The 12519-nt window shown below is 40.6% G+C and overlaps 5 protein-coding genes across 8 annotated transcripts; 1 reads left to right on the forward strand and 4 right to left on the reverse strand.

Annotated features, from left to right (window-relative positions):
• The first annotated feature begins 188 nt into the window (after positions 1-188).
• On the forward strand, positions 189-1440 carry BCIN_02g05390 (hypothetical protein). The gene is made up of 2 exons (XM_024691379.1): positions 189-224; positions 300-1440. Exon 2 carries the CDS (start codon positions 384-386, stop codon positions 1137-1139), a length of 756 nt encoding a protein of 251 aa, XP_024547149.1. The 5' UTR covers positions 189-224; positions 300-383; the 3' UTR covers positions 1140-1440.
• Positions 1441-2365: 925 nt separating this feature from the next.
• BCIN_02g05400 (hypothetical protein) lies at positions 2366-3836 on the reverse strand. The gene is made up of 2 exons (XM_024691380.1): positions 3298-3836; positions 2366-3244 (listed from the first exon to the last, which is right to left on the reverse strand). Exons 1-2 carry the CDS (start codon positions 3685-3687, stop codon positions 2630-2632), a joined length of 1005 nt encoding a protein of 334 aa, XP_024547150.1. The 5' UTR covers positions 3688-3836; the 3' UTR covers positions 2366-2629.
• Positions 3837-3850: 14 nt separating this feature from the next.
• On the reverse strand, positions 3851-5031 carry BCIN_02g05410 (hypothetical protein). Its single transcript, XM_024691381.1, has 3 exons — positions 4879-5031; positions 4082-4773; positions 3851-4028 (listed from the first exon to the last, which is right to left on the reverse strand). Exons 2-3 carry the CDS (start codon positions 4730-4732, stop codon positions 3891-3893), a joined length of 789 nt encoding a protein of 262 aa, XP_024547151.1. The 5' UTR covers positions 4733-4773; positions 4879-5031; the 3' UTR covers positions 3851-3890.
• Positions 5032-5995: 964 nt separating this feature from the next.
• On the reverse strand, positions 5996-8237 carry BCIN_02g05420 (hypothetical protein). Of its 4 annotated transcripts, none has more exons than XM_024691385.1 (3): positions 7880-8237; positions 6960-7672; positions 5996-6897 (listed from the first exon to the last, which is right to left on the reverse strand). In XM_024691385.1, the coding sequence occupies exons 2-3, from the start codon at positions 7639-7641 to the stop codon at positions 6263-6265; spliced, it is 1317 nt and encodes a 438-aa protein (XP_024547154.1). In that variant the 5' UTR covers positions 7642-7672; positions 7880-8237; the 3' UTR covers positions 5996-6262. The 4 variants fall into 4 exon arrangements, with proteins under 4 accessions (XP_024547154.1, XP_024547152.1, XP_024547155.1 ...); XM_024691384.1 differs by having other exon boundaries at positions 5996-6906; XM_024691383.1 differs by having other exon boundaries at positions 6960-7733.
• A 519-nt stretch (positions 8238-8756) lies between these two features.
• Positions 8757-11365, reverse strand: BCIN_02g05430 (hypothetical protein). The gene is made up of 4 exons (XM_024691386.1): positions 11306-11365; positions 10933-11026; positions 10418-10710; positions 8757-10364 (listed from the first exon to the last, which is right to left on the reverse strand). The coding sequence occupies exons 3-4, from the start codon at positions 10697-10699 to the stop codon at positions 9504-9506; spliced, it is 1143 nt and encodes a 380-aa protein (XP_024547156.1). The 5' UTR covers positions 10700-10710; positions 10933-11026; positions 11306-11365; the 3' UTR covers positions 8757-9503.
• Positions 11366-12519: the final 1154 nt, after the last annotated feature.

A 12519-nucleotide genomic window follows, 5' to 3' on the forward strand; every position in this document is an offset into this window, starting at 1 on the left:
GTTATGGTCATTCAGGGGTGCTCGTCTAATGAGAGCCGAATCACGTCACATGTGCACGTGATTTACATGCTAATTCTTATATTCAATTAACAATCAGCTCATCCGAAGTAAAACCGAGGTTTTACAGCCTCTTTCCTTAATTTACGAGGGCTCCGAGCTTCTTCTTTGTCTGTATAACCTCAAATATTGTCAAAGGCAGATACCAATATCCACATCTAATCAAGGTAAATTCCCTTTGGTATAAGATTATCCATATCCTCCTTCAACAGTACTTAGACGAATAATAACTCTCAATTTAGTCTCCTAAAAGCACCGACCCTTGAAAATCTACTTGGGCACTCGAATAACAGAAAATTCTCCCACTCTTCAAGATCCTTTTTCAGATGAATCTATCACTCCCACCTCCCCTTCGAAGCAAGCTCGGCGGAAAGCGCGATTGGATGCTCAAGCCAAAACAAGACCTGAAACCAGCAGTAATCGGATCCCAGGAACCAACCAAAATGCGAATTGCATTGCTCAGTGTGACGGAAGCTGGCCTGGGTAGAGAGGTATATTACGATCGAGGTTACGGTAATGGAGAGCCATTCGACTGGAACGATGCGAGCGACATTTTTCTCTTGAACGACTGGAGACGAGAGAAGATTCGAAAATACACGCCCAGAGACTTGGGAAAAGCAGAACGCACAAAGGATGTTAGAAGTCAGCTTCTCGAGAATGCAATTGTCAGAAAGCCAAGTATTTCCAGGGCAGCGATAGAGCAGCTTCAAAAGCCGCAGATTGCCCAAAACTCGAGGCCGAATGAAATCAGAGAGCCTGTACACCACAAAATAGATCTAGATAAAGAATTCATCACAATGATCACCCGTGGAAGAGAGATCAAGAAATTTCGTGCTCAGAAACGCAGAGCAGCACGCCACGTAACACCAAGACTTGCAAATGGCCGCCGCCAGAATCTATCCACTCGTCATGGACCAATAGAGTATCTTCCTGTCAATCTTGAAAGGCTCAAGAGCTTGACACCAAAGCAACAGCGACGCCATCAAGATACGCACGTTAAAAACTGGTTCGTGATTTTTAAGATGATTGAGGAATCTTTCGACTTGCCGAGCCGGGAGATTGGAGTCCAGTATAATCTCTGAGTTTCTTGACTTGGCCCCAAGTAAGGGTTTAATCTTCTGAGAAAATGCCTGGTGTTTTTTGTAACTTCGGTATCGGGTAAACTTCAACGAAAATTATGCCGTACGTTTTCTAGGTTATTGGAAATCGATCGATATCACTGGCAGATTAGGGGATCATTCTATAGACACGTACAAGAGCAGTTACAATGGGAAAACACTGGTAAAAATTGGCTTGTTTTGCACAGTGGCTAGCACTTTTCTTACTCCAGTTGTATCAATAAGATAAACTATGGGAGATTAAATTCACAATAAGGCAATCACAACCGTCAGCTTTCAAATATATCGTGAAGTTTCTTCTTTTCTGAGAATTGATACAGCTATTAACTCTCCTCATTCTTTCAAATCATACTCAAGCTCGAGGTTCCATCACTCTCACGTGCATAAAGCTTTATCTACTATGATGTGAGCAAGAACTACTCAGAACTTTTGACATACCTCGAAAACATGTATCATAGATGCAAGCACCCAATCTGTGAATCATCCAAGTAGTTCAATACATTTTCCTGCTGGGCTGCAAAATCAGATAAAGATGACCATGTCTCGTCCCCAAAGAACCCAAATCTTCTTATCATCTACACCACCATTGTATATCATGCGTACGCAATTCTTTTACGCGACGCGTCTACATCAGATCCCTCGACTTTGTCAACTCAAGTTCTCACGGGACTATCAAGAGTATAATGCAGATTCATGGAGACATATTAACACAATTACAGTTTTAAATTTGAAGAAATTTTCGTTTAGTTGCTCAATCCCAAAGCTCAAGAGGACTGGGTCCAGGTTTTGAAGGATGGCTACCAAGAATGGATCAAAGATGGCTTTTTGTCATGGTTAAATAGATTTTCGTCTCTTGTTTAAAGTAAGTATATATATAAGAGCGAGGGACTACAGCTGGAGTAGTGGTGGAAGATTCATGTGATTCGCACGAGGAGCGGTAGAGGGATGAAGAGATACTCATAACCAGAAATAACGGAGGATAATAGACAAGACCATCTGCAGAACATCCCAGAACCTCAAACTCATTAATACATAGCATCTATTTTATTTTAATAAGACTGGGTAGTTTTAACGATCTCGGTGATTTAATGATATCATAAAATCCCTTTCAGTATATCACAAGTTCATTCAGTCACGTTTAATTGATGGAATCATGGCACATGATATGGAAGCTTTATCAATCTGAACGCTGAATCAGAACCTGATAATTCCAAATTTTCTCCAATCTCAAATTTTCAGAAACTCATCAGTAAGAATGCAAGGCCATCAATTTTTGTCCCTGAGAATCCACACCTAGCCTCACGTGACAGTCTCTTGCCGCCTCATCAGAAATGAAAAACAATTGAGTCCAAACGGAATCACTAACTGAAAGACGATCTCTAAACGATAATATTTCGTAAAAACAGCAGACATGACTCCAAATATCTTGATAATGGAATGCGTTGGAATCGGTGTTACTGACTACTGCCGGAAGAGGAAATTCTTGGCCTCTTCGACGCAAACGCAGATGCGGTATCATTCGCACTATCTATCCTTCTCTTGTTTTCTTCCTCGATGTAGTCATCTGTGAACTTTGAGAGATTGTTTTTTTCAGCGAACCTTTTAATTTGGGTTTCGCTTCGATAAATATTGAGAGTGTCGTTAAATTCCTCAAAGACCGACGAAAAGTCCACTCCTGAATAATTTTTCTTACGAAGACTATTTATGCTCGTTCGCTTTGTGAGTATGTTCGCGAGTCTGTGCCTTTCATCCCAAGACCAAGCGTAAGTAAGACTGGGCTCTGCTTTTTCTCCTTTTAGGGGAATCCCTGATGTTCTGTGCAACATTAGTTTACGCCATTGATTAAGCACTGTAACATCATCTCGTGACTTCCATCTCAATCTTTCTTTGTATTCAAAAAGAACTCGACCCAATTTAAAATTTCCGGGATTTTCCTGTTCCGTCTCAGTGAGTAGACTTATGTACTCAATGATGGTCTTGCTCTTGTCTGGCTTGTTAACTTCTGCCTCTGTGCGGTCGTTGTTGTCAATATATCTAACTCCTTTCCATTTGAACATTCGTGGGGGACTCTGGAGTTGACAAAACTATCAGTGACCATTGAAGTAGATCTTGGAAGCCATACCTGATCTTCCTCATAGACTTCTACCTGACTTGAATCCTCACTTATATCATTGTCTATTTTCTTCTTCAAATCATTGTATTCTGCTACGATGCTACTCAAACGAGGGTCATTGCTAGAAATCATTTTGATTTCTTGCCGAGTCCTATTTGGTGCAGAACGACCTTCGCGTAGTTCACTTTCTCCATCTCTCATAAGAACGCCTTTCTCTTGAAAACAAACGTTAAAGCGATCATTGTATCCTTCAGTAACCGACTCCCAATCGATTGACTTCGAACGTCTTACTATACGAGATTCTCTTAGCCGATCCCCCAAGATTTCGCTCAGAATATTTATCTCGTCAAATAGCCAGTGATGGTATGCGTTTCCCTTCTCTGTTGGCTTCTCCGGCATTTCTTCTTCCTGTTTTTATTCGACTCTGCCAGAAAACCTCCGAGGATTTGTTAGGTTACCCGCTTGATCGACCGTCTGAAGATACTTGGATCTTTAATCCGTGATAACAAAGGATATTCTCGTTAAATTAGAATAAATCTGTGATAAACTTTGTTTTTCGTAGTGATAAGTTGTTGGAGATTGGTTCCGTTGTGAGGTGGAGTTCATTCATTATTTGGCCCACCATATGGCTCTTCGCGCTTTCTCTTATTAGAAATTTGTTTCTGCGGATTTGAAACAGAGTTCATGCCCAGACCACTTGCACTTCCCTGTGCTTTCATCGAAACGAGAGCCTTCGCCGCCTTTGAAGAACGAATTAGCGTGATGTCATTTAGTTGGAATAAAAATAAAATACCGTAAATGTTTCAGCTTCTGCTGCATTCATCTGATAAGACACTTCCCAGTTATTTTCCACATTGATGTTGATGCTTTCAGAAAATACTGATTCATCGTCCGGTCCTTGAGTGTATTGTCTAATTCCAGTTCCCGTGCCTTTCCGTGTTTCAAGATACCCCCAACGTGCCCAGCGATCAAGCTCTGCCTCCGCTTCATCTTCATCAAGATCTTCTAGGTCGGGCGCTAAACGACAGAATTCTCTACGAACCTGGAGATAAATATCTGGCTGGCGTACAGGGCTCAAGTTGGTGATCTTGAGCATATCCGTGCAAATTTTTGTTGCTTTTCCAAGAGTGAAGATCTTATCGTCATATCTAGAGAATAGTATAAGGTGGCGCACTATATCACGACAGAGAAGATTCCGGTTGAACGCATATGAAAGGTCACGAACTCCAATCATTTCAAATTCATTCAAGTGGGTACCTTCAATGAGCTTGAGATTGAAGGGATGAAATCGCTCCGCTGCCGCAGCAGCTTGAAGAATCTTGCCAAGAGATTTATCGTCATCAAAGTTCATCGTATCAAAAAGTTCGTTCCAACGATAGTATCTCTGATCTAGTACTGGATTGTTCCAGCGAGGATAATCTAGGTCAGGAAGCGGTTCTGCCATTTTATGTAAGTATCTCACACTATGGAGGATCTGAATCACTTCTTCAATAAATTAGTGTATGCATTATGACTAAGAGTTAACACTGTAATGATGGGCTGGAAATGGGCACGTAGGAGTGAGGTGGAATCTTCTTTTGAAATACGAACCTTTTCTTGTTTCAATTGTAAACTTTGAAGATCCAAATATGTGCAAAAACTAGGGTATCAAACTTCAATCCGTCGGTAGCCTCGCTCAAAAGTGCTCTAATTTGCAAAACACTGAGAAGTCAAGTCGAAGGAAATTTGCAATTACCTTTAATCTTTGGTAGTCGAAGTGTTGTTTATCGTTTTGGTGTTGAGAGCGAAGACCGTGGATTATAATCTAGAAAAACTGAACCGTGCCGTCGGAAAGAAATTGAAAAATAAATTTCCGGCTGTAAAGATGACTGTATTGATCTAGTGGACGGGGGTCTGTGACCTGGAGGTACAGCAGATCGCTTCGTATCGAAGCGGCCTAGATTATATCAATTCTGAAGTGTTTTACGTCGAATGCAATGTAGTATACTGTGCAAAGAAGCTCGTGGCTAATTAAGCTTCCTGTTCCTGAGGATATATGGGTTTGTCATACACATATTTCATGATCGTATTAGCTTTTGATTTCATCCTTTCTATACTGGTTGAGGCTGGAACCGTACGGATCTGATTGAACCCTTAGAGATCCACCAACTCATCTTTGTCTTTTCTCAAAGTATATGCTTGGAAAATTACCTTCTTTTATTGAATTAATAAAGTGAATCCATTCATGATCTCTCACCTTTACGCTTCTAACCATTGATCTGACGCTTCTCCTTACTTTCTAATGTTTCTATCTTTACTGCACCTTCAAGCGTCAGGAAATTAGTATTTTACACCTTAAGACGCTCATTCCCAACGCGTCTAGATACGTCCAAACCGAATTCGGATATTCTATCAAGGTTGCTTAACTATGTAGGTTTTGGAGAGTTTCATGGATAGAAAGGTGCTAGTTTCATCTCGTAAAAGCTACTTCTAGATAGGACAGTCTAGGCCGTCATATTGAGAGTCACGCTTTACCTGGATTGGCTCTATCTCTAGATTTCAGGTCAATCGCGATAACTAGCAGTGTGGCTTCGTCTATAAAGTATGAAATGGCATTAGATACGATTCTTACTTACTTAATCACTACATAACAAAGATTATTTCACGTCTGAGATGAATTATGGAAATAAACGTTCCTGAAATCTCGCAATTTTTCACATATCATTCTTGGGTGTTACAGAATGAATTTCTATCATGAGTGTAGAAGATTTATGTTTATCTTATTACATTCAAGTCTTGAGATAAAATATGTATGTTTTCATTCAGAAAACCAACTTCTCACTTTGATATCCTATCGTTACCAGCCAGCCATTCATTCAATCTATCACTCTAGCCGTGGGATCTTGAAACTCGAAACCCATCCACAAAATCTTATGGGGACCTTTCCGTCCCAATAACAGGAAGTAGATCGTCTCATAATTGCTCAAACAATCTTTCACTCAGACTCCGACCACGTATCGCGAGTAGTTCGTTGCATACCCTCCATCTCGATATCTTCTTTCTGGTTGTCTAGTTGCCCTTGGACCACAGTTTCATTATCTGAACTATTTTCTATTCTGATCGGGTGACTCTCATTGCCCAACTGATCTTCTTGGCTCTCGCGATTGGAGAGTTGGGCGCCGTTATATTTTTCAATCCTTCTTTTTTCCCAAGCTGGCCCACGTCTAGCGCCTCCATGACCCCCCTTCTTTACAACCCCTGTGATTTGTGGTTCAGAAATGTAAGCATTATTTTCTTCGTCAAGAATCAGCTCCTGCTGCTGTTTCACAGTTTTACGCTGTCTCATTCTACCAATCGCTGGTGTTTCTTCCTCCCCAGGTTCATCATAATCATCCAGTTTTTTTGGTAAAGCATTAATTGAATTCTGACTCTCATGAGAATCAATTTGTGGGGAGATGACTTGAGGGGGTGGAACGATTTCGTTTGAACCAATCCCGTGATTCTCACTTCTCGTCCGAGAATTTCTTGTTAGACGAATCGCCGATTTATCCGGTGACTTGGTAATACCAACTGCGTTGTGGTCTCTTAGACTACTCAACATTCGAGTTCCAGGGGTGCTCTTGGGCTTGCCTGATTCAACTGGTGGGTCAATAAGAAAGCTTTCGGTGGATGAACATCCAATCTGTACTTACCAGCCTGCTTTCTACTATTGCTGATGCCATCTTTGGCTGGCTCGTTTAAAGGCGTAAGTTCAATTTGGTTCTCCTGCATCTCAAAATTCTGCATTTCGGTTGAAGTCTTTCTTGTAGAAGATTGCTCTTCAACACTTTGTTTCCTCTTTTGCTTTTTATTCGGAAGGCTTGTTTCTCTCAAATGGTCGGCGAATTTTCGTTTCTCTTGTTTGTATGTATCGTTCGGTGCTTGGGGTAGTTTTTGAACATCCTCCTCGTCAGGAAGATCCTGGTACTCGTTGGCGTCAGGACTCGGAGGGTCTCGATACTCCTCATTACTTCTTTCTTCTTCTTGAGCCTGTAAACAGTACTTCCGCGCATCTTGTACCCCTTTAATAACCAAAAAGTCTGCCCTTGTCACATCGCAATCCTGGATTAAGCGTTTGATATGTACTGGATATCTTTTGCCACGCTTCCATAGCTTCTGAATGTCGATCGCGGCTTTTTGCTCAACCAGCGTAGGGTGCAAGATTGAAGTACCAAGTAAACTCGATACCGGCCCAGATACGCAGGCCTTAATTCCTTGTCTCGCAACTTCATCAATTGGTGGAAGCGTGACAGCTTGCCTGACAACACGACGAATTGCTTCTGGGTCTTTTATATCGACGCCATCCAGAAGTTGTACGTATTTCTGGCCTCTCATTTTGCTGAATATTTGTGAATTTGTGTGATTTCTATATGAAACTTAGCACAACGTACTCAATCCAAAGAAAATTAACTATTGATATCGTATATCTTTTATATTTTGTCAGCTATGTATCTGAAGTCGTGAACTTGATCTAAGTGGTACAAAGGGTGATAGCTGCTTGGGCTAATTCTCGAGACTAGAGGGTTGTGTATGTCGGGAATACTCATATGTGAAAGTTGAAGAGAAAGCTTACTTGATTCCTTAAAGTAGAACAGACTCTTTTTGATGAGGCAAACTGAACAATGTCCAGAGATTCGATGTGATAATAGTCTTATAGGTAGAGAAGCCTTGTGCAGAAAAACAATGATCGCCGTTGGACAGATTTTGATGTCTCCGTAATGCAAACACTAGTTCACTGTGATCAAAATGATGTAATGAATTATTGACCATAAACTAATAAATTGTACAGGAGTGTTCAACCTGTACTCGAAAAGAGTTCCTATTGATCCATTTGAATCAGTGGTTCATCTGCATCTACCAATACCATGGTCGGACGGCTACTTGAGGGGGATTACTCGACATTAATTATGACTTGAAGAAAATTATGTATCAATTATGTTGTGAATTATTGGAAAGTTGAGAAAATTTCAAAGTTAGGCGCGTTAGAGTATGTGAGAGGAGATAATTGTTCACAACGTCTGCTCTTTCCACAACTCTTGGCCCTGGTGTTTTTGGTAGCAGGAGCGACGCATTGCCGCGGTGAACTTTTATAACTCGGCGATAATCTTCAAGCAATTACTTGAAGTCTTCATTGTATGAATTGCATAATCCACTTGAAAAGAGAACATTAGATCACAAGTTCAGGTAGGTCCATGTATATAATACCATTAGAATTATTCTCTACGCTAAATTTTAATTCCAGGCTTGTGATCGTACAAAATGCGGTTGAGTCCTTCGTAAAATCTACCTTAACTTGGAAAATGTGTAAAGATCTTCACCTCCATGCACCAAAGATCTAAGAAGTACCCTATAATTAAAGCAAGAACTTATTCTAAATGCTTCTTAAATGGAGAATAAGAAGCAAATGAACAACCAACCAATCACAATATTCAGCCCAAAGTCCAAAAAAATGACCCAGAGAAACGACTATATTGATTAGAAATTGTCCTAATGCAGCAAAGTTCGAGAACAAAATAATTGAGGTAGAGAAAAATCAGATACATGGCTTATTCAAATCTCAGGAGCTGGCTCGGAAGTACAGATTTTCTTGGCGTTAGCTTCAGAAATTTCTTCTCCGGCCTTTTCTCTCAGTTGACGATTAATCTCCCAATCAGGTACACGAGGAACATGTGGTCGTGGCTGGATGAAAGCTATATTAAGAGGACTTGTTGAAGAACCTGGTCTCTGCGCAAAAGTCATTTGGCGAGGGCCGGATTCTACGGAATTTTCTCTCGCTACAATAGAAGTAGATGACACTGAGACAGGGTTCATGAAGATAGGCGATTTAGAAACAGGTACCATGGGAGCAATTGGCATTCGAACAGGCGTATTGGGAGTAGACACATTAGGATCAAAAGTCACAAGACGAAACCTAATTGGCGCAGGTGCAGGTGCACTAAGAGCAGGTGTGATACTAGGTACAACAGGTCTTGGAGCTGACCATTTTGACTCTTTAGGCAAATGATCATACATGATTGCAGCCTGCTCAGCCAAAAGATCAAGAGCTTGTCGTCTATCACCAGGTCCTTGACTCGGGTTAAAATGGGTTGAGGAACGGTGCAAATCAGGTGATAATCTATCATAAACAATCTCTTCGCTGTAAACATTGCGCTTCTTGTATCGACTACGAGATGGCTCTGCTTTATGTTGAAGGATAGTCATTTGGCGAGGTTTAAGTGGCCGAGGATGGGTAAGAGGAGGACTTGGAGGAGTTGGTGCCAATTTTGATGATTCTTCAACCATAGAGCGATCGGTCTCATATGTAGAAGAAGCAAAAGACTCTTGCTCATCAAAAGATTCCCGAGCAGCTGCCCCATCCTCGTCCTGCCTCCCCAGTCGACGCTGCCCGCCGAGAGTCCCCGCTGGTGGATTCCATTTCTCTGGGGAAGGCCACTGCTTCTCAACATGTCCATTACTGCAATAGCATCGGAAGCGAGAAAGTAGCTCATCTCTTGTCGTAAGACCCAGTCATGCCGTTTGGGTATCTTACGATTCTCACGGAGAGGTACCGAGACGCAGACAGCTTCCCGAGGAGTCTTGTGGCTGCTCTTGCAATGATATCGCCGGGGAGCACCAGGTATTCCTTTATCCTGTTCAATTTTCTCGATTGAGGAGTTATAATCATCGGCGATCTGCGTCCAGTCGATATCTTTTTTGGCATTAAGATAGTCCCGAACTAATTCGGTGATAATCTTTTGTTCTTGTACAGTCCAAAATTCCTTATGATCATATGCTTTGCCAATGCTTCGTCGAATAACTTGATTGCGCCAATTGTTAAGTGCATTCAAAGATTTGGTATCCTTCCAATCCACTGGAACACCTTTTGAACCCTCCCCGTATCGAAATTCGACATCGCTTTGAATTGGTTTATTGGTATATTCGTCAGTTTCTTGGGTCTTGAACCTAAGTACAAGTTTTGAGGGATCTGGCTCGCCAAGAATCGCAGGGCTTCGGTCAATGGTTCCGTCATCGATACAGATAGTGCCTCTTTTACGCTTTGGGGCGTGTCTTTTGTTCAGCTAATGTTTCTTAGTGGGTGATAAGGAAAGAGAAGGGGAGAATATGAACTTACTCGGCTTTTCTTCTCTACCTCAGTCTCATTGGCTAGATCGGCAGCGGGGGCTCTTTTCCATTGCAAATAGCCTGGTGCATGACCAGGGCTAAATTTCGTTTCTGAACCAATCTCTCCAGGCGTTGTGCTGATTTTGAGAGGCTGTTCAATTTCTCCAGAGGTCCAGGGGGAAAGTCTGGGCCTCTTGGGAGCGCTTACTCGCGGTGAGTTAGGTTCTCCTTGGAGATGCTCTGGAAGATTTTCAGATTTCTGAGGTCTCGGGGTGTTATTGTGGGGAGACATCACGAAGATTCCTAATGGCGCGCATTTGTTAGAATCCCTCTTCCTGTAGTATTCTCATAGCTGTCTACCAACATATTTGGGGAAATGAAGTGAAAAAAATTCATATCCCTACGCAGATGATTCCTTTGACTGGAAGTAGATAATGGGATAAAAGAACCATATTACAAACTTCTCCCTTAGATCTCCTCCCAGTTCATAAAAGAAAAAATATAAGAGTAGATTGAAAGACTCACTGGTATAAAAGAGGAAACACTTTTCCAAAGGATCAGATGTCTATCGCCCTGTAAATAATGAATTATTCTTGATGAAATTTCTCCAAAGATAAAACTGTCAGATTCTGTCAGATAAGTTTTTTGACAACAAAAAAGAAGTTGGTATGAATTTATGGAGCCAAATTGATGACCAACAGTAAGTGATAAAGAGAGAGAACTTTGTGATGGAAAGGGCAATAGGTCTTGAGAGGTAAAAAGGTAAAAGGCTGAGAGGCTGAAGTTATTATGGACTAATTAATGGTGAATTCTCACGTTTTGCAATATATATGTGTTATTCTCTGGTGCTACTGCTGGGGTGAAAGTGTGCACAGGGAGAAGGGTAATGTCAACTTACTTATTATTCCAGACCGCTCTCGACCGAGTCTTGATACTGATCTTTTCCTCCAGCAATTACTTGTGATTGATATAAAGAGGACTCGGAATTTTAATAAATGTTCAGAAAAATTTTGGTTGGTTTATGAAAGCTGTTGTTATTGTTGATATTGTTGTTGAGGCAACAAAAGTATATCCTGGTGAGTCCGAGCTAGTTGTTTTTCATCTGTTTTTTTAATAAAAAAATGGGCATACTTGAGCAAAATGGATTTCTCAAATTATATTCAAAATAGTGATGAGTCTATTTGATGATTTATTATGCAGTTAGACATGTTTGAGATGATAGTGATTAAGTTGAATGGAAGTAGACTTGTACTTAGACAAGGCTTTATTAAGGAATTTGATTTTTAATTGATGTTCAATACAAGTCCTTGGGGACATCTTTTGGATAAAGACACAGGTAATAAAGTACCTACTTAAGTAATTTGTGATATAATTCAAGGTTCAAATGTTGATAAGGAAGTATTTGCATGGAAATCTTTTCCCGTGTTGAGCAAAACGTATTGAGAGCTCTCAACATACTAGCATATTAATAAACTTTATATCGACAGCTGTTGGTTCATTGCACACATTCTCTATGGATAAGAATTGAAACCTCGAGAATCAGTTTTCGGTCACCATATAAAATTCTAGTAAATCTTCTATCCTTCACCAAAAGTTCACAAGACTACAGCTGAACTCACCACTCTTCAATGTGATCTTACATAGACATAGTTAGTCTAACTTCACTCTTTATTGCTGGACCTATCACCCATTCAGTATATTGCAAGGAATTCAGAATTATGAGGAAGCCATTTGTAAGATGTCTCTTTATGTGGAAAAACAGTAGGGGATCTGTGATGTACCACTGCTACAAACACTATTCACTTTGTTCATTATCAACCACAGTTGATGAATGAAAGAAATCAAGAATATGGTAATTTTAAATTCTTGCTCTTTCTTCAAGTCCATATGAACGTTAATAAATGTGGTACAAAGAATTTTAGAACACCGTTGTTCGTTTCTCCGTGGTTTTACAATAGAAGTGCTACTTATTAGAGGCTAGTTGTAGAATGAACCCTAATAATAGAAATAAACTATTAGCAAATACGTCTAGTCTAATCATACTCAGAATGAATTATTACTTTGAATAATTTTTTCGAGTTAACTCAATCGTAAAATTTGAACTCTAGCAGG

The sequence above is a fragment of the Botrytis cinerea genome, chromosome 2 (genome assembly GCF_000143535.2).
Source record: "Botrytis cinerea B05.10 chromosome 2, complete sequence".
Taxonomy (NCBI): Eukaryota; Fungi; Ascomycota; class Leotiomycetes; order Helotiales; family Sclerotiniaceae; genus Botrytis; species Botrytis cinerea.